At 51.3% G+C, this 19,972-nt stretch overlaps 1 protein-coding gene across 6 annotated transcripts in view; it reads right to left on the bottom strand.

Moving 5' to 3' along the window:
* The window catches only part of SYNE3 (spectrin repeat containing nuclear envelope family member 3), a 108,687-nt gene that overhangs the window by 30,373 nt on the left and 58,342 nt on the right, over window positions 1-19,972 (bottom strand). For all 6 annotated transcript variants that reach the window (XM_070477884.1, XM_020899137.2, XM_070477885.1 and 3 more), the window contains exons 5-14: window positions 19,165-19,326; window positions 16,924-17,271; window positions 13,934-14,070; window positions 11,945-12,119; window positions 7,014-7,196; window positions 5,633-5,776; window positions 4,637-4,771; window positions 2,656-2,817; window positions 2,319-2,491; window positions 1,751-1,883 (exon numbers count right to left, since the gene is read on the bottom strand). In XM_070477884.1, coding sequence (XP_070333985.1) covers window positions 1,751-1,883; window positions 2,319-2,491; window positions 2,656-2,817; window positions 4,637-4,771; window positions 5,633-5,776; window positions 7,014-7,196; window positions 11,945-12,119; window positions 13,934-14,070; window positions 16,924-17,271; window positions 19,165-19,326 — 1,752 coding nt within the window. The remainder of the gene's footprint in view (window positions 1-1,750; window positions 1,884-2,318; window positions 2,492-2,655; window positions 2,818-4,636; window positions 4,772-5,632; window positions 5,777-7,013; window positions 7,197-11,944; window positions 12,120-13,933; window positions 14,071-16,923; window positions 17,272-19,164; window positions 19,327-19,972) is intronic.

Raw genomic sequence — 19,972 nt, 5'->3', positions numbered from 1 at the left:
AGTGGTTAAGAATCCACCTGTCGATTCAGGGACCCAGGTCCGATCGCTAGTCTGGGAACTAAGATCCCATATGCCACAGGGCAACTAAGCCATGAGCCGCAACTACCAGAGCCTCGGCCCTAGAGCCCGCGAGCTGCAGCTACTGAGCCCACATGCCCTGGAGCCTGGGCTCTGCAACAAGAGAAGCCGCCCCAGGGCGAGACCCGCACACTGCAGAAGAGTTGGCCCCGCTTGCCACAACTAGAGAAAGCCCGCGCATGGCAATGAAGAGCTCATGCGCTGCAGCAAAGACCCAGTGAAGCCAACGATTAAAAAATAAACAAAAATAAAAACAATAAATGCATAAAAGGCAAGTCCACTCAGCACGCCATCACTTACACAGCTGAGTGGCTTCTCACACTCCATGTGGCTGGAGAGCCTCAGATTCCAGCCCTGCCTGGCTCTGCGGCTCTTGCTGCCTGCCCCACGGTCTGAGCCGGGGCCCACAGACATCAAGCCCCTGGCATTAGAGCTGTCTCCCTCGGGTCTTTCACGCACAGTCTCCTCTGCATGGAACACACTCCGTTCCGCCTCTCCTTGACTCCCACTCAGCGTGAGGAGCCCTGGACATCTCATTTTTATCTCTCCAGCGAGGGCTTCGCTACCCCAGGTCCTTCACTCTGCAGGAGGCTGCCATGGCCTCTGGGTCTCCTGCCTCCTTGAACACATGTTCTGTAAACCCTTATTCTATGGCCTTGCGGCTCCTGCTTCCCTGCTTCTCAAAATGTGCTCCAAGGCCTAGCAGGCTTAGCATCGTCTAGGAGCTTGTAGAAACGCAGGGTGAGGGGTCCCAGTCCTGATCTACTGAATCTGCAGTTTGGTACGATCCAGATGCACATGACAATCTGAAAAGCTGTGTTGGACGCTACATTCTCTGAGGGTTGGAAGGATCTCTGTTTTATTTACAGCTGTGTCCCAGCTCCAAGCACAGTTCTCAGAACACAGAAAGACTCAGTAAGAGCTTTCTGGATGGGGAAATGAAAGAAGGAATGGAAGAATGAATTAATTCATGTGCTGTCTTTGAAGAACAAGGAATGAATTTCATCTCATTGAGTTTCTGCTTTTTTAAGCCTGTCGAGGAGAGGGATGGATGATTTGATATAGCGAGGGTCATTCTTTTTACAAAATGTAGTTTGTGTGTGCTGTGTGTTACTCGTTCAGTCGTGTCCAATTCTTTGTGATCCCATGGACTGGAGCCCGCCAGGCTCCTCTGTCCATGGGGTTCTCCAGGCAAGAATATTAGAGTGGGTTGCCATTCCCTTCTCTAGGGAGTCTTTCCTACCTAGGGATCAAACTCAGGTCCTCTGCATTGCAGGCAGATTGTTAACCATCTGAACCACCAGGGCACCAAAAATACCTATCTTGCATACTTTTAGTTTGCAGTCTAGCGCCGCTAGGAAGCTTCACACCCTGACACTCTCTTCCCTGCAAGAGAAGCAGTCGGATTTTCTGAGGGTGAGGGCCTGACTGCCCGAGAGATGCCCAGGACCTTCCTCAGTGCAGACCCCTGGGTCTGGGGTCCCAGCGTCTCTCTGTCTGGTGGCACAGGGCACTCTTGTGTCACCACTGGGCACGCCTGAGAAAGGACAGGGCCCAGTCCTGAGCTGAGCATGTGGCCCCAGGTGGGGAGGGGGCTTTGCTGGTGACACCTTCCCACCATCAACTGACTCGGATCTGGGCCCTCCTCAGGAAGCCCATGAGATGGACTTACCTGACGGCGATGCCGGGAAGCAAGATCTGTGGGGAGGATGAGAAATCCAGCCTTTGGGATGTTGTTGGTGAAAATCATTTTCTTCCCTGAATCCACTTCCGTCATCCTCTGCAGCTGCTGGTTTCTGATCAGGCTGAGAAGTCAAATCAGCCCAGTCAACGTGAGGATGAGATGGGGATGTCCCGGATCATGGGAGAAGTAACAGAACTGGGGAGGGAGGTGACTTCTGGTCCTCACAAGCCCATGCCTGTCCTTCGGGTTGGTCAGAAGCTCCCCAGGGCACCTGTATTTCCAGTTCCTTGCTTGAGACTCATGTTACTGTCATCAAGGTGTATATATCTACCAATGCAGATGAGGCCCAAGCCAGGAGGGGCTGGAGGCTAAGCTGGGACGTTTCCCTGCTCTTACTGACTCTACTTAGAATTGCCTGGGGATGCCCGGAGGCGCCTGGCACCATGCCTGGCACACAGCAGAACCCTAGCCATATGTTCTAGGAACATGACTGAGCTCTCCCTGCTGGGAAGGAGGGTTGTCTGAGACCAGGCTCCAATCTAGAAGGCCCTCTCACCTCAACAGGCTCTCCTCTAGCTGCCTCAAGGCCTTCCATGACTCGGTCAGCTCCTCCAGCTCCCCCTGGACCACAGCGGCCCCCTCCAGAGAAGACGCCTCCATCACCAGCCGGCCGAGTGCTTCCATCACGGGCAGCTGGGCTTCCTTCTCTGGGAATTCAGCCAGCAGCCTCTAAAGGACACACACACACACACACACACACACAAAGTTAAGTCCTGGGGTGGTGGGGTGTCTGCTCCCTAGTACGAGAGCACCGTTTACCACCCTCCGTCCCCGAACCTGCCTTTGGGATGCAAGGGAGAGAATAAGCATCTCTGTGGGGAGATTCATCTTACCTCAACCTCAGCCTCCCGAGACTGGGCATCCCGTGGGGCCGTGTCCCCACAGTGGGCCTCCAGCTTCTGTGTGATCACAGAGATCCACTGCCGCAGCTTCAGCAGCTCATGGTTGAAGGTGCAATGTTCCCGCAGGCTCTGTTGGCGTCCTTCCAGGAGGTCCTGTGGAACAGCCCCGGGGGAGCCAGGCTGAAACCCTCGACTAGCCTACTCTGCAGGACCCTCAGCCCTGCCGGAGCCCCGGGGTGAGATGGCCCCCAGGACTCTCCAGCCAGCGAGGAACATGAGAGGTTGACCTTCTCTTCTGCACAGCGCAAGGAATTGACTCCAGAAAGACCAAGTCTGGTTTAAAGTGCCTCTAAGCCTGTTCTGCTTTTATGGGAAGTACCAAGTCTGGGTGAGGGTGCGGGCAATGGATGCTGTCATCCACCACCAGTGTGGGGTGTAAACTGGTACAACCACTTGGGAAGACTGTCAGTCGGCGCCTACTAAAGCTGAACACAGGCATCTGTGTGGCACAACCATTTCACCCCTGCGTGTAACACAACAGGCGTGGACTTCACTTTGCGGCTGAATAGACTGGGTATATTCTGACCGCCTCCTATGTCTTTGGCCATCTAGAAGCTCTTACTTTATTGAAAAGCATTCTTTTATTTTTTCACTGGTGTATGGCTGAATGGGAAATCAACTCTGACTATTCATTGGCAGGACTGATGCTGAAGCTGAAGCTCCAATACTTTGGCCACCTGATGCAAAGAGCCCATTCATTGGAAAAGACCCTGATGCTGGGAAAGACTGAAGGTAAGATGAGAAGGGGGCGACAGAGGATGAGATGGTTGGGGGCATCATTGACTTAATGCACAGGAGTTTGAGTAAACTCTGGGAGATAGTGGGGGACAGGGGAGCCTGGCATGCTGTGGTCCATGGGATGAACAACAACAATGTTGATTTACAATGTTTCAGGTGTACAGCCATGCGATTTCATTAAATTTCTATCAATATAAATATGCATACATCTATATAGATATCTGCATATATATTTTCTTTTTCAGAGTCCTTTTCCATTATAGGTTCTTATTAAGATTATTTTCTTATAATTTGTTTGCTTTTACTTCTTTTTGATGATAGAAAAAGCATTATATTAAATCTGTAAATCGTGTGGGTAATTTGTACTATCTATGAATTTCAGGATTGCAAAGACAATGTCAGAAATATTTGTTCTTAAAATAGGGCACACAGGGTCCGGAAGGGTGGAAAATCCTGCCTCAAACAAAACGCTTTCCTGAGCTGAGGCTGCCTGAGAGTGGGCTTTGCACACCTGGGGCTCTTGTTACAGATGCAGACCCAGGACTTCACCTGAATCAGCGTCGCCAGGGTAGGGCTGGAACAGGCATTTCACCTTGTCCTCAGGACAGTTTTGAAGGAGCCATCCCACTACCCACACCACCTTGCGGTCCCACCATTAAAGGGACATCATCAGTCCAGCACAGACACAAGAAGGATCCAGGGGCCACCAGAGGGCGCTGCAGACAGAGCTCACGGCCACCAGGACCCAACTTGCAACCGGGCATGAACGCAGCAATCACCATGGGGACTCCTGCGTGGGTGCGGCCTGGTCCGTGCTCTGGTCCATGTGCAGAATTGTATGTTTCACTTGTGGACGCGTATGTCTAACACGTGGAATCGCATGTTTAACTTGTTGCTGACTCGTTGTCTGTCTACCCATCGGCACTTAAACTCCAGGAAGGCAGGGGCCTCCCTGTCCTGCTCACGCAGCCTCCATTCTCAGGACCCAGCATCCTGCCTGGCATACAGGAGGCGCTCAACCATGAATGAATGAGGGAGGGAAGAAAGGAATGGAGAACGAAAAAGAAGGCCTGGAAGGAACGAAGGAAGAAAAGAAGGAGAAAGTCTTCAGGAGGGTCAGACAGATTCCAGGGACCTGGTCTCTGTTAACACAGACCCTCTCCTGGCCCCTTACCTCCAGAGACCTCTGCAGGGCCTGGTGGTTGGCGGAAAGCTGGTCCATTTTGTGCTGGTGGTTAGGGTTCCCCTGGAAGACGGGTCTCATGGCCTCCACCTGAGACCCAAGGTCCATCCCCTCCTCCTGCAGCCCCTGCAGGAGAGGAAGGAATGAGTGGAGCATCCTTTCTCCACTCAGGGTGGGGACCCCGAATGTGAAAGACTGAGAGGGCTCAGGGATGGCGGGACTCCCCGACTCCATCGGCCACACCACACGGCTGTCTGATGGGCCCACTCTTAGGACTGGTGAGAATTTTTTAAATGATATGAAAATATTCTGCGACACCATGAAAATAAACTGCTAAAGACCAGAAGGTGTCGCTGGGGGACAGACTCATGTCTGGACTCCTACTTGATGACCACCTCTTCTTATGGAGAATCGCATCTCAGCTTTAGTTTTAAAGCCCCGAAATGCGTCATTTTTAATACCTTCCAAAGAACACTCCCAGTTATGTATGAGCTGTGCCTGGGATTTAAAAAGATAACTGTTGTTTCATGTGCATTTTAAAAACCAGCAAGCTCCTCACCCAGCCAACAATGATTCATGATCAGCCTACCTACAGTCCATGTGTTTTAAAATATTTATTCTTAATCCTCAAATCACTTATTTAACTGAAGGCCTCTGGCCTCATTAGGAGCACTTAGCAAAGTAACTTTAGAAGCAAATATTCATGTTAGACTTTAGGACGACGGAGTAAGCAAAGAGCTTATCATTTTGTTGGGCTCAAGTATCAGCCATTTGGAGGTGCTAAAGGCCTTGTCGAGGCCAGGAACCATCAGGCATACCAGCAGAAATTCAGCTGAGATGAAATGTCAGATCTTAGGGGCCCAGGGGGAATCACAATCTCTGGCTTGGGCTCACTGATGCTTGGCTGGCCACTATTACTGCAAGAGGGCTGCTTCCCGCACAGCTGAACATCTGAGTGGAGGTGACTTGGCCAGACGGACCTCTTACCTGCAACCTCAGAAGCTGGGCCTGTTTCTCAGGAAGGTCCCGCCGAAGCCCATTCTCGGCTTGGACCCGGATTTGGAGGTCTGAGAGCTTTTTCTGCAAAGGCTCGAAAGTCGCCCCAAAATCCTTGTGCTGAGCGAGTAAGCTCTGCGGAGACACAACAGGCCGCACACAACTCAGCTTCCCCTCGGTCTCCCTGTGGCACAATCTGACACTCACAGACTGGCTGCTTTTTCTCCAGTCTTCTCCTGGCCGGCTCCTACTCACTCAGGAACCACCCCCTCCAGGAAGCCTTCCTGGAGTTCTTGAGGGGATCTGATGCCCCTCCGTGAGGATCACTGTGTCCTCACCTAACAATTGTTCTGCTTCTAGAATAGGCGCTGGCAAACTGCATCTCCTACCACATATCCCAAGTCCCACCAGAGGCCTGTGCTTGTAAATAAAGTTTTATTGACACGCAGTCACGCCAATTCATTTACAGTTGATTTCTTGCTACAGCAGCAGAGCTCAGAAGCTGCAAGAGAGATCACAGGCCTTGCAGACCCTAAAATGTGTGCTCAATATCTGCTCCGTTGAATAAATCAGACCATGAGTGTGGGGATTTCAGCAGGTGCCTGGCCTCTAGCCAGTGTCCCAGAGATATCACTTTGTCACTATCATCATTCTCAGATGCTTAGTAAATAATTGTTACCTAAAAGAAGAAACTGCCCACAACATCCCATCTTATGTCTTTGATTTTGTGCGGCCATTCAGAAGTGTCCCTAATAAAACTATTAATAGCTTCCCTGAATATTCATTGGAAGGACTGATACTGAAGCTCCAATACTTTAGCCACCTGATGCAAAGAGCTAACTCACTGGAAAAGACCCTGATGCTGGGAAAGGTTGAAGGCAGAAGGAGAAGAGGGTGACAGAGGATGAGGTGGTTGGATGGCATCAGGACTCAATGGATGTCAGTTTGAGCAAGCTCCAGGTGTTGGTGAAGGACAGGGAAGCCTGGTGTGCTGCAGTCCACGGGGTTGCAAAGAGTCAGACACGACTGAGCAACTGAACAACAATAACAACAAAAATAGCTTCCAGCTCTCTGCTGCTTTAAAGTTTACAAGTGTTTTTCTCTGCATCTTCCCAGCTAACTGTCCCCCAGCTCTCTGCAGAAGACAGTTTGATTTGATGAGTGCAGAAGAGGGTTTGGGGGCAGAGGCAGGAGGCAGACAGATGAGAAGGATCCCACCATAATCCTACCCAGATGATCTAGATGAGGGCTCTGAGGTTGTGTGGAGCAAAGGATATGCCCAGGGCCACGCGGTGGCGAGTGGCAGGGCTGGGGTCAGGACACAGGGCTGTGCCCGCAGGGGTGCTGAGCTGAGGGCCAAGACGAGCCTCACCTGCAGTTTGCTCTTCCTCTGCAGAAGGCGGTTGTGCAGCAAGTCTCTGTCCCTCACGGAAGTCGCCACCTGCTCCAGAAGGGCTGTGGCTCTCTCTGGGCCGAAGATGCTGCCCAGCAGGTCCTTCTTCAGCTGCAGCATCGTCAGCTGCTCCTTCAGACGGGAGCTCTCCATCAGGGCCGCCTGGGGGAGACAAGGCTTCTGTGAACGGGAGAGCAGGATGAAGCTGGGGCAGGAACGCACCTGTTCTGGCTGCACCTGCCCGGGAGGCTGGGCCTCTGTGCTGGTGCCGGAGGAAGCGGTGAGTGCAAGGAGAAACAGGCAGGTGGGAAGGTGGTGGGAGGCCCTGAATGTCAGGGTCAGTCTGATCCCCTTCTCACCCCCCACATCCACCTTGTTACCAATCCCGATCAAGAAGGCTGCCTCCTACAAGAGTCAGAAATCTCTCTCTGCTCCACTGCTCCCACTGACCATGGTGCACTCTCAGACTTGCTCACTTGGACCCTGCAGCTCCTGACCATCTGCTGCCTCCCAGCTGCCCCCCAGATCGACTCTGCACGTTGCAGCCAAACCCAAACTGAACCAGTCTGATCCTCTACTCAATGATTCTCCATCACCGACAACAGAGTGCCATCCCCAAGTTGGTGTGCTGGACATTTTGAATACCAGACCACCTCACCTGTCTCCTGAGAAACCTGAACGTGGGTCAAGAAGCAACAGTCAGAACCTTACATGGAACAAATGACTGGTTCAACACTGTGAAAGGAGTATGTCAAAGCTGTAGATCGTCACCCTGTTTATTTAACTTATATGCAGAGTACATCATGTGAAATCCTGGGCTGGATAAATCACAAGCTGGAATCAAGACTGCCAGGAGAAATGTCAACCAGCTCAGATATGCAGATGATACCACTCTAATGGCAGAAAGTGAAGACAAACGAAAAAGCTGCTTGATGAGAGTGAAAGAGGAAAGTGAAAAAACTGACTTAAAACTCAATGTTAAAAAAACTAAAATCATGGCATCTGGTCCCATCACTTCATGGCATAGAAGGGGAAAATGTGGAAGCAGTGATAGATTTTGTTCTCTTGGGCTCCAAAATCACTGTGGACAGTGACTGCCACCATGAACTTAAAAGACATTTGCTCCTTAGAAGAAAAGCTATTATAAACCTGGACAGCATATTAAAAAGCAGAGACATCACTTTGCTGACAGAAGTCCATATAGTCAAAGCTACAGTATTTCCAGGAGTCATGTATGGTTGTGAGAGCTGGACCATAAAGAAGACTGAGCGCCAAAGAATTGATGCTGTCGAATTGTAGTGTTAGAGAAGAGTCTTGAGAGTCCCTCGGACAGCAAGATCAAACCAGTCAGTCGTAAAGGAAATCAACCCTGATTATTCATTGGAAGGACTGATGCTGAAGTTGAAGCTCCAATACTTTAGCCACCTGATGAGAAGAGCTGACTTACTGGAAAAGACCCTGATGCTGAGAAAGACTGAAGGTAGGAGGAGAAGACAGTGACAGGGGATGAGATGGTTAGATGGCATCACTGAGACAATGGACATAAGTTTGAGCAAATTCCGGGAGACAGTGAAGGACAGGGAAGCCTGGCGTGCTGCAGCCCATGGGGTCGCAAAGAGTCGGACACAATTCAGCAACTGAACAACAACAAAAGTGCCTAGGGGAGCATGATCAGAGGGAATGCAGGAAGGCCTCCCAGGGGAGGTGGCATCTCAGTGGGGTCGTGATGTGCAGGAGTTCATGGGGCAGAGAGAGGACCAACAGGGAACTCCAAAGCCTCGTGTAACGGTCAGCCGGCTCCCATGCAGGTAACCTGAACTCTGCACAGCCCAGGTCCCACCTCCTGCAGGAAGCCTGCCCTGATCACATTCCCAGCTGACACTCACTCTTCCTGCCCCAGAGCCTTTTGCCCAACTTCAGGGTCCTGTTGATCAAACCAGCTCTTGGAGGTAAACATGTCTTGCTCCTCTCACCGAGGGCTCAGGAGCCTGGAGGCCAGGGGTTTTGTCTTCAGCTGGCCAGAGTCCTTGCACTTGATATCTGATGATGTTACAGAGATGCTGAGCTGGGCATGGGGCTGGGAGAGGAAGAAGTAAGACCACAGCCCAGGTAGGTGACCTGCTGATGATGGTATGTAGCTTGTGATCAGCCACATAGAGGCCAAGCCTCTTGAGGTAGGCGGCCACCTTCATTTCCTTTTTGCTGGACTCAGACACAATGTCACGAGGGTGAAAAATTCAGGCTGGAGAGCTGCAATCCTCAGTCTGGATCACACAATGACTGGAGTGGAGGAAGAAATGGCCACCCATGCCAGTATTCCTGGCCTAGGAAACCCCATGGACAGAGCCTGGTGGGCTACAGTCCCTGGGGTCCCAAGAGTCGGACACGACTTAGTGACAAAACCACCACCGCTGACCGGGAGAACCTGGGTAATCCCCAAGCCTCAGTTTCCTCATTGGTAAATGACCAAAAGGCACATCCCAGCTCGTGGGGCTGTCACGAGGCTTAAATGCCTAAAAAGCATTGAACACAGTGCAGGACCCTCACTGAACGCACAAGAAAAGATAGATCTTCTCAGCCATTATTATTTAACCAGCTGTTCTGGGTTGAATTGTGACCTTCAAAAAAGAAATGGTGGTGGGCGAGGCCGGGGGGGGGGGGGGGGGGGTATGGTCAAGTCTCAACTCCACTGCCTTAGAATGCAAGGTATTCTTTGCAAGGTATTCTCTTCTTTGGAGAGAGGGGCTTTACAGAGGCAATCGAGTTAAAATGATGTCATTGATTGGTGCCCTTACAGAAAGGGAAGACTTAGACCCAGATGCATGCACAGAGGGAAGAGGTTGTGGAGATCTTTAGGAGGAGGATGGCCACATGATGACAGAGGCAGAGATCAGAGTGGTGGACCTACAAGGCAATGAAGGTCAGCAACTGGCAGGGAACATCAGAAGCTAGAAGAGGCAAGGGAGGAGTCTCCCCTAGAACCACTGGAGACAGCAAGAGCCTCTTGACACGTCAACTTTGGACTTCCAGCTTCCAGAACTTTAAGAGAATGGAGTTCTGTTGTTGTTTTTATTTGGTGCTTTGTAACAGCAGCCCCAGGGAACTAACACACCAGCCATGCCCAGCTTTTGGCCGGAGCTCTGCTGATCCACAGGGCTTCCCTGGTGGCTCAGCTGGAAAAGAATATACCTGCAAGGCAGGAGACCTGGGTTCCATCCCTGAATCAGGAAGATCCCCTGGACAAGGGAATGGCTACCCACTCCAGTATTCTTGCCCAGAGAATTCCATGGACAGAGGAGCTGGGAGGGCTATAGTCCATGGGGTGGCAAAGAGTCAGACACGATGGAGTGACTAACACTTTCACTTTCAATCCATAAGCCACTCTGAGGCTAGATGGCAGAAGCTGAGTCGAGAAAAGAGAGGGACTGCTAGAAATAACCCTAGCAGTCCAGTGATTGAGACTCTACACTCCCAGTGATGAGGGTATGGGTTCAATTCCTGGCTGGGGAACTAGGATCCCACATGCCGCATGGTGTGGCCAAAAAAGAGAGGGCTGGCAGCTTGAACCCTGACCTGTGAAATCCCTTCTGCCCAGTCGGGCCGGTGGGAGTGATGCAAGACACATTCCCAACCAGCAAACAAACTCCAAAGGTGAATAAGCCAAAGTCCTGGCCCCACGTGTTCCAACCCACTGCTCAGTGAAAGTCCTGCCAGGGGAGTCCTGGGTCACACTCTAGAATGACAGGACCTCTCTCCTGCCTCAAGAAGGTCCCAGTTTGCTTTCTGCCCCAGTGGGAAGGACAGGAGGAAATATCCTGACACAGCAGGGAGGGTTAGACAGGCCTGGGTCAAAGCCAGCCCTGTCACTTATGCTTGCATTAACCTCAAGCAAGTGGCTCCTCAACAGTCAAATGATAAGAATCGTTCTGCTTGTTTTGCAAAGCTGTTTGCAGAAGCCAAAGTGAACACAGGGCTGAGAACATTAGCCAAGACTCTATGACCCACCATTCTGGCCCCAGCTCTGATTCTCTTGAGCAGCCAGACCTTGAACACATTCTCTCACTTCTCCCTGGCCCAGATCCCTCATCAGTAAAATAAGGAGAATGGTAGCAACAGAAATAAAAATCAGTGTACATACATAAATGTACATTCACTATGACAACGAAAATTATAAACAACCTCAACAATCTAATTGTGGCTACTTAAAAAAATAAATAAATAAATAAGGGCATGCCCCCAAATGGAATATTCTGCATCCATTTAAAGTGATTTATTGAGCCATGCTATTGAACCATTTTAAAGGATGCTGAGAAAAAGCTCAGATGTGTCAACTGAAAATATCAGGACATACAGCCAAATATCATGAGCCCAATACACCACTGAGGATGCACGCCAGCAATGCTGGCAGCCACCCTGGGACCATGAAGGCAGATGCAGTTTAGAGCTGGAAAGAGCCTGGGTTCTGAGAGATACCACTGAGCTATCAAGTCAGCTCTGGGACCAGCAGAAAGTCTCTGTGCTTTCACTCAACACTGTCCGGTTTTCTGCCACTTGTCACTTGCATCCCAACTGGTACACAGTAAAGGTAGCGAACTGGCATCCTCAGACTTCCAGCGGAGCACTGTCTGCAGCAGGGTCAGGAAGAGGACGGGCGTGGGCAGGTCACGGCAGAGCCCTGGGGCCACACCAGGACCAGGCTTCGCCTTCTCTCCAAGAACTCAGGGTGACTTTTGTCCCTGATAATTACAAGTGTGCTCCTGGGACTCACCGGACTGCTACAAGGAGCTCTACCCAGATACCCGGAGGCCTAAGAGATACGTCCTTCCCTGCGGGGGTGGCCGAAATGCCACGCTTGGCCGGCGGTCTCCCCCAGGGGCACCCACCATCCCTCCCGACAGAACCAGGCTTACCTCAATCTGCGGCAGGAAGGTGTGGATGGAGGGCGGGTCTGGCAGGCTGGCGGTGACATCCAGGAGTCTCTGGGCCAGCTCCCTCCACAGCTGCAGGTCCTGGAGGTGCCGCTGGAAACGCTGCCATAGCTCCGTGGCTGCGGCGTTGCGCAGTCTGCTGCTCTTGGCCTTCATTCTGTGAGCACAGAGGAGGGGGCACCGAGAGAGGAGAAAGTGGGTCAGTCCAGGGGCGAGGCCTCCCCCCGGGCCCCCAGAGCACCCGTGTACATAGCACCTTCCTATTCCATAGACTGCCGGGGTGTCCAGGGGACCCTGAGGCCCAGGCGTTCCAGATAAAAGTGCACTGGAGGTAAGCCAGGCCTTCAAAAGACTTGCAGCCCAGCTTCCAGACCAGGGAAAGACACAAGCCTCGAAAAGGATATGTGGAAGCCTCAGACTCAGACTGCCTGCCCCCAACACCTCACAAAAGCAAACAAAATCCCTTCTTGAGTAAGATGCCGTTACACCAGGCCCAAATAATTCCTACAGATAATTTTTCAAATATAATGCCCATTGTGTAGCACAGGGAACTATATTCAATAACTTGTAATAGTCTGCAACGAGAACAATCTGAAAAAGGATAGATATATATGTGTAACTGAATCACTTAGCTGTACCCCTGGAAACTAACAAAATACTACAAATCAACTACACGTGCCATGCACGCTAAGTTGCTTCAGTTGTGTCTGACTCTTTGCAACCCTATGGACTGTACCTTGCCAGGCTCCTCTGTCCATGGGATTCTCCAGGCAAGAAAACTGAAGTGGGTTGCAGAACCCTCCTCCAGGGGATCTTTCTGACCCAGGGATCGAACGTGTATCTCCTGCATTGCAGGTGGATTCTTTCCCACTAGCACCACCTGGAAAGCCCGTATGTATATACATAAGTATATATAGAATGTCTAGCACCCAGTCATAGATAACCAGCACCTGCCCCCTCAACAAGAGCAGCGAAGGAGAGGGAGACCTCAGCCACCCTGCCCCCCTGCCCACTAGCACCCTGGGGGCAACGAGGTCCCAGCTCTGGATGTACAGAAGGGTGGCCGGTTAACACTGTGGGGGGAGAGACACCCAGCAAGGCAGGAGCTCCCTGAGTTCCTTCTCGAGGAACCTCCTGCATCGGACAGGGGGATGAGGATGCTACAGAGACAGGGGTGCTTCTCAGGTGGCTCAGTGGTAAAAAAAAAAAAACCCACCTGCCAATGCAGGAGTTTCAAGTTCGTCCCTGGGTGGGGAAGATCCCTTCAGAAGGAAGTGGCAACCTACTTCAGTATTCCTGCCTGGGAAACCCCACGGACAGAGGAGGCTGGCGGGCTACAGTCCACAGGGTCGCAAAGAGTCAGACATGACTAAGCAACTAAAACAGCACAGAAATGGGGATGGTTGGGCTGTGTTCCAAACCCCTCTGAGCCTCACGTAGTAAAAACAGGCACCGATTCCAAATTCAAACTGTGCCCAGTGCCACACAGGGTGGATATTTGATCCGCTGGTCTTTGCTGAGCTAAGAGGCTTGAGCCCCGACTGTGCCCAAGCCCATGGGCTGAGGGGAGGTAGAAGCTGGTCTGAAGTCGGGTCCAGGTGCTTCCATCAGCACCGCCAGCAGGTGGGGGCACGATGCTGGCCTAGTGGAAAGCCCTCCCCTTGGACCATTACATAGGAGACCCGTCTCTGGTGCAAAGTTGCATAGGGAGACTGAATGGAAATGAGTGAAAAGGCCACTTAGCACAGGGAAAAGTAAAGTTCAGGTCTCTTTCTGGAACACAGAATGCAAAATATTACAGAAAGGGGTCAGCACCTGAGCCCGGGGAGACCCTAAAACAGCCAGTCATTGAGAGGAGCAAGAATTACTGGTTATCAGGCAGCTAGAAGGCACAAGCCCACTGCAGCTGGTGTCAGACGGGCAGAGGCCCCTGAGCGTGCGGTCCAGGCCCGCCCTCGGCCCGACCGGTACCTCTGGTATTCCTGGATGGCCGCGACCACGCTGTCCGAGAGTGGCTGTGGGTCCTGGGGGAAGACGAGGAGCTCCTTCAGCTGGGCTTGCAGCCAGTCCACCTGCGGCTCCTCGGCGGCCAGGGCGGCCCGGGTCGCCTGCAGCAACAGATGACACCGAGGGGGTGGGTGAGGTTCTGAGACAGCAGGGGGCTGAATGTGGGCCGGGCGGGCGGGCCAGCCTGGGGAACACAGTCCCCAAGGGCGGTGACGGGGGCCCCGAGAGCTCGGCCCCTGCGCCCCCAGCTCCCGCTCTGTGACCCCAAATAACGCTGACTCTTGATGAGCGGGTCTTTCTCTTTATCATCACCTACCTCACCATGTGGCCATGGACTGGCACCGAATCACACAGATATCTAACATCTAGGGAACCCGGACAATGTGCTCAGGGCTCTGGGGTCCCCTTCACTCAAGCCTCGCCATGATCCTGGAGGGCAGTTCTCTGCGTCTCCATTTTATACACAAGGAATCTCTGGCTAAGCGTTTTCTCACAGTTGCGGAGCTGGGAAACGGTGGACCTGATGTTGGAGCTGACCCCTCTGACACTTCCCACCTTATCTAAAGGAAAAAGTGATCTAAAGAAGCTTTGTGAGACTTCCCTGGAGGTCCAGTGGCTAAGACTCCACGCTCCCAATGAAGGGGAGCCTGGGTTCAACCCCTGGTCAGGGAACTAGATCCCACATGCTGAAATTAAAATAGAAAAAGATCCTGCATGCCACAACGAAGACTGAAGATCCCGCATGCCACAACTACAAATAAATTTTTTTTTAAAGGTGATTTGCGGATGCAGTTATTGTTGTCGGCAAGTCAACAGGATATTTCCACCCAGCAACTCCGAACCACGCCACTCAACCATTTGAGTGCATGCATGCTAAGGTGCTTTAGTCGTGTCTGACTCTGCGACGCTATGGACTGCAGCCTGCCAGGCTCCCCTGTCCATGGGATTCTCCAGGCAAGAATACTGGAGTGGGTTGCCATGTCCTCCTCCAGGGGATCTTCCTGATCCAGGGATTGAACCCGAATCTCTGTGTCTCTCCAGCACTGGCAGACAGGTTCTTTACCACTAGCACCACCTGGGAAGCCCCGATCGCGTTTAGATGCAGCCTTTTCCTGCTGTCCCAGGAAGTGGGAGTCCCAGGAAGTCCCAGGAAGTCCCAGGAAGTGATGAGTATCACCTTGACCTTGACTCTTGCAGGGTCCACACTCAGCAGGAGGCAGGGTGGGGAAGTGGAAAGCGAACGGGCTCTGGCAGGACACCGGCTGGCCTGAGAACCCACTTCCCGGCTGCCATGGTAACAGGGAGCCGCCACCATTGTCAGGCACTGACTACAGAGCAGGAGTGCTTCTTGCTACATAAGGGCTAGCTTACGAAGAAAAGTCCTCTCCTAAGAAAAGTCCTCTCCTAAGTTCTGAAATTCCCTTTCACTGATTTCCAGTTAGTCATATCTTGGTCATAACTGACACCTGAATCAGGAGGGGCAGACAGCGCCTGTAGGAATGTATTCAGCCTCCTGCTTCGGGAAAGGCCTCCTGAATCATAGCCGGGCACAGGGCTCCCCTGGTAGCTCAGCTGGTAAAGAATCCCCCTGCATTGCCCGGGTTGGGAAGATCCTCTGGAGAAGGGAACAGCTGCCTACTCCAGTATTCTGGCCTGGAGAATCCCATGGACAGAGGAGCCTAGCGGGCTATATAGTCCATGAGGTCGCAGTCAGACACGACTGAGCGGCTTGCACAGGCAGGTGACGGTCAGGACAGGGGAGTGTTGCTGGGGCTTTCCAGAACTTACTCTCCCCCCAACCTGCCGAGTTTGCACCTTTTGACCTTGTCCTTCACCTAGAGCTCCTAGTAAAAGCCGTACACTCCCTGAGTGCCGATTCTCTGCTGTTCTGAGCACTCTTTGTCTTCACACATTCATGAGGAATGTGGGAGGCAGGTCCTGTTATCATCACGTCCACGTCACGTTTAACCAAGATTAAAGCAATTTTTCCCAAAGTCAGCGAGTTGGCAAGGAGAGAAGCCAAGATTTAAACCCGGGCAGTCTGATCCACAAGTCCTCGCCCTTCACCGCTGCGCCACCCCACCCCTGCCCTGTGACAAGGAGGACAATCCCACAGAGGATGCAATTCCCACCATGGTACCAAGTTGACCCTTGAGGTGAATCGGGTCTCCTGCAAGGCTGAGTGATGCTAAAGTGTGTGTGTACATTGCTTCTATCTACACACATATATGTCTACATATTAGCAACATTAGAAGGAAGAGAAAAAAACAGAACAGTATGGAGTGGAGGTAAGGCCTGAGGGCTTTTCTTTTAGGTATTTCTCCTAATGGAACTGACGAGCTAGCCTGTTGATGTAGTGAGGAAAGAAAGGAGTGGTGTCAATCCTTATTTGAGAAATTTCTCTGTCCTCAAGCCAAACCTCTCGTGAGTGTGCACGAGGGTGGGTGTGCACAGGGGCAGGGCGCTCCGACTGGATGTCGTGTCTGGGCTGGAACCCACTCCACCCTCCAGGACAGGCGTCGTCTGCTTGGCCTCTTCAGAGCTCCTGCTGTGTCTGCAGCTCATCTTCCCTACACTGAGAGCCTTCCCTCTGATGTCACAGTCCCTGCTCTGTGCTCAGAAAGTGTCCCCCCACATCCTACTATCAGGCACAGAAATGGCAAACTTGGAGCCAACACACATATTTACCCACCAATTTACCATGTCATCTTGGGGATGGTGAGGGGGAAAAAAATATCTCTAGGCCTCAGTTTCCTCATCTGGAAAATGGGTACAAGCACTCAATTTTTCTACTATACTCAGGGAACTTAGATGATCCAAAATCAATAAAACCAGAACAAGTGTGCTTGAGACTTAGCATGATCTTTCCACTACATGGAGGAGCTCCAAGTGGAGATGCCTTGAGGCACACACAGCACCTGGATCGTCCTGTGGCGTCACCAAACTCTGCTTACCGAGTTGAGTCTCCAGCGGGCCACCAGCTCATCCTCGGTCGCTGCCTTGGCCGTGGTCCCCAGGCCCTCCTCGGCCAGTCTCTGAAGGTCCTTCTTGAACTCTGCCAGCTTGGTCTCCAGCTGCCCCCTCTGCCGCTCGCAGGCTCCCTTGGACTTCACCAGGTCCCGCAACCTGCCCTCCTCCTCCTCCCAGAGCCCACGCAGCTTCGCCAGAACGTCCCGCATCTCTTCTAGGTCTCTGGTGATCTTCTCCGCACCCAGAGGAGAGGTGTTCTGGATGACCCCCACGGCCTGCTCCTCCAGCCTTTCCAAGGACTCCTCACCCTTAGGAAAATCATTGGCAATGCCCTAAAGCGGGGAGAGGATGGGGAAAAAAACATGAGGGGAAAAGGAAAACATTTGCTGCGTTTCCCAAGGCCCCTGAGAACATCATGCCAAGTGCTAATTCCTATTGCTGGGCTGGAGCCTGGGCACCTTTCCAAGGGTGGACTGTCTGCCTTTATAACATTAAGGATGCAATTCCCTTCCCATGTCATTTATAAGCTATTTGATTAAGTCAAAGGGAAAGTCTCTGTTGGGTACATCTCTATTTTCAACACTCTCTGACATCTGTTAACCTTCCTATTTTATTTTAAATTTTTACGTATTTCTTTATTTTTGACTGCATCATGCAGCATGCAGGATCTTCGTTCACCGACCAGAGATGGAACCCATGCCTCCTGCATTGGGAGTGTGGAGTCTTTAACCAATGGACCTGCAGTGAAGTCCCTAATCTTCATTTTTAACAAAGACAGAGGCAGCCTCAGGCTTGGAGCCTTCAGCTGGCAAAAGTACAGACCTAAATAGAACCTAACGACCCCATCTGGCATCATTACATATATTTATATAGTTATCTACTAATTATGAATGAGAACTGGTATTTCATTCATAACAATGATGTAACCTTTCATTTAAAATAAATGTTCATCAACTTTTAACTTTAAAAATATAAACATTTTTATAAAACTTCCTAAATAAACACTTTTAAGTCTGGTTTACTTGAAATACCTTCAAAATCTTTTTTTCATTTTTTATTGATGTGTAATTTACATGGAGTAAAATACAGGCAGTCTCTGACTTAAAATGGTTCGACTTAACAATTTTTTGACTTTACGATGGCATGAGAGTAATATGCATTCAGCAGAAATCTCACTTTGAATTTTGATCCTTTCCAGGCTAGTGATAAGTAGCACGATGCTCTCTCATGATGCTGGGCAGTGGCAATGAATGTAAACCAATCTATTTTTCACTTTCACTGTAGTATTCAATAAATTACTTGAGATATTCAACACTCCATCATAACACAGGCTTCATGTTAGAAGGTTTTGGGTGAATGGAAGTGTTCTAAGCACACTTAAGGTAGGCTGGGCTAAGCTATGATGCTTCGTAAGTTAGGTATATTAAATGTATTTTCAGTTAACAATATTTTCAATTAATGATGGACTCACCCAAATGCAGCCACACTGTAAGTTGAGGAAATCTATGCGGCTCTTGAGTGTTACTGTTCATAGAGTTTTGAAAAATACACATGCTCGTGAAGTCCACATTGTTATCAAAATACAGAGGATGTCTAACATCCCAGAAGATTCTAGAACTTCACCTATTTGAAATCATAGAATAAGTTAATTTTTGACACTGGCTTCTTTCACTCAGTATGTTTTTAGATTCTTCTACGTTGTCATGTATATCAGCACTTTATTCCCTTTTACTGACAAATATGCCTTGGTACGTGCTTCCCAGGTGGCAGAGTGGTAAAGAACCTGCCTGCCATTGCAGGAGATGCAAGAGACGTGGGTTTGATGACTAGGTTGGGAAGATCCCCTGGAGTAGGAAATGGCAACCCACTCCAGTATTCTTGCCTGGAGAAAACCAAACAAATGATGCAGATGCTGTGGAACTGTGGCAAAAATTATAAAGTGGTCCTGGCATTATTGAAGAGAATTTCCCCACTCACTTTACAGTGGAAGTCAGAGCACATTTGAGGTCATGGAAGTCAGGCAGGCCAGAGTGGACCCAGCTTCTCCCCACTGCAGGTTCCATGCCTACACCAGGGTTCCTTATGTTCACATACTGACCAGTGAGGTCAGATAATGCTTTGCTGTCGGGGGCTGCCCTGGCCCCATCCTAGTAAATAAACCCTAACAGAGACCCACCAGCCCTGAGCACCCTTCCCTCCTCCGGCGGAGCCTCGCTGGGGGTCACCTGCAGCGCCGAGAGACGGTCCTGGGTGCTCAGCCGGCACTTGCGCCCCATGCAGCCGTGCACCCGCTCCACCACCGCCTTCAGCCAAAGCTGGAATTCGTCCACGCTCGCCTGGAAACACTCATGCTCCTGGGTCACCTGCTCCAGCAGGTCCACTCTGTCCTGTGGGAGGGGAGGAGAGAGTCACAAGGGTCCCCAGCCCAGGCTGTCGCTGGCCTCCCAGGCCTGACTCTGTGTGTGTGTGGGGGGGGGGGGGGGGAGCATGTGATGCAACTCACCCTCAACCCTTTCGCTGAACACAAAGATGCCAGACACTCCTCTCTGCCTTATTAGCTACCAGCCAAGACACTCTTGGCTTTGCAGACCACAGCATGTCAACGCTGGGTCTGCAACCACACAGTTGGCTCTTTTTCCTGCCATGTCCTTGGAATGGGGCTGTGGCAACAACTATATGTGAAGAGCCGACTCATCGGAAAAGACCCTGATGCTAGGAATGATCGAGAGCAGGAAGAGGAGGGGGTGACAGCAGATGAAATGGTGGGATGGCATCACCAATTCAATGGACATGAGTTTGAGCAAACTCCTGGAGGTGGTGAAGGACAGGGAAGCCTGGCGTGCTGCAGTCCATGGGGTCGCAAAGAGTCAGACACGACTGAGACACTGAACAACTACATATCACTACCATCCACGCACTTACCAAGGCACCAGAGCTGCCCGGGGAACTCTGTGTACATGATCACTACTGCACGTTTCAGACTCCAGAATCACTGCTCAGGCCCAGAAGGTGGCAGACTCTTTCTTTCTGGCA

This window comes from Odocoileus virginianus, chromosome 16 (assembly GCF_023699985.2).
Source record: "Odocoileus virginianus isolate 20LAN1187 ecotype Illinois chromosome 16, Ovbor_1.2, whole genome shotgun sequence".
Lineage (NCBI taxonomy): Eukaryota > Metazoa > Chordata > Mammalia > Artiodactyla > Cervidae > Odocoileus > Odocoileus virginianus.
Note: the sequence above shows the minus strand (reverse complement) of the source record. Positions and strands in the feature narration are given on the sequence as shown.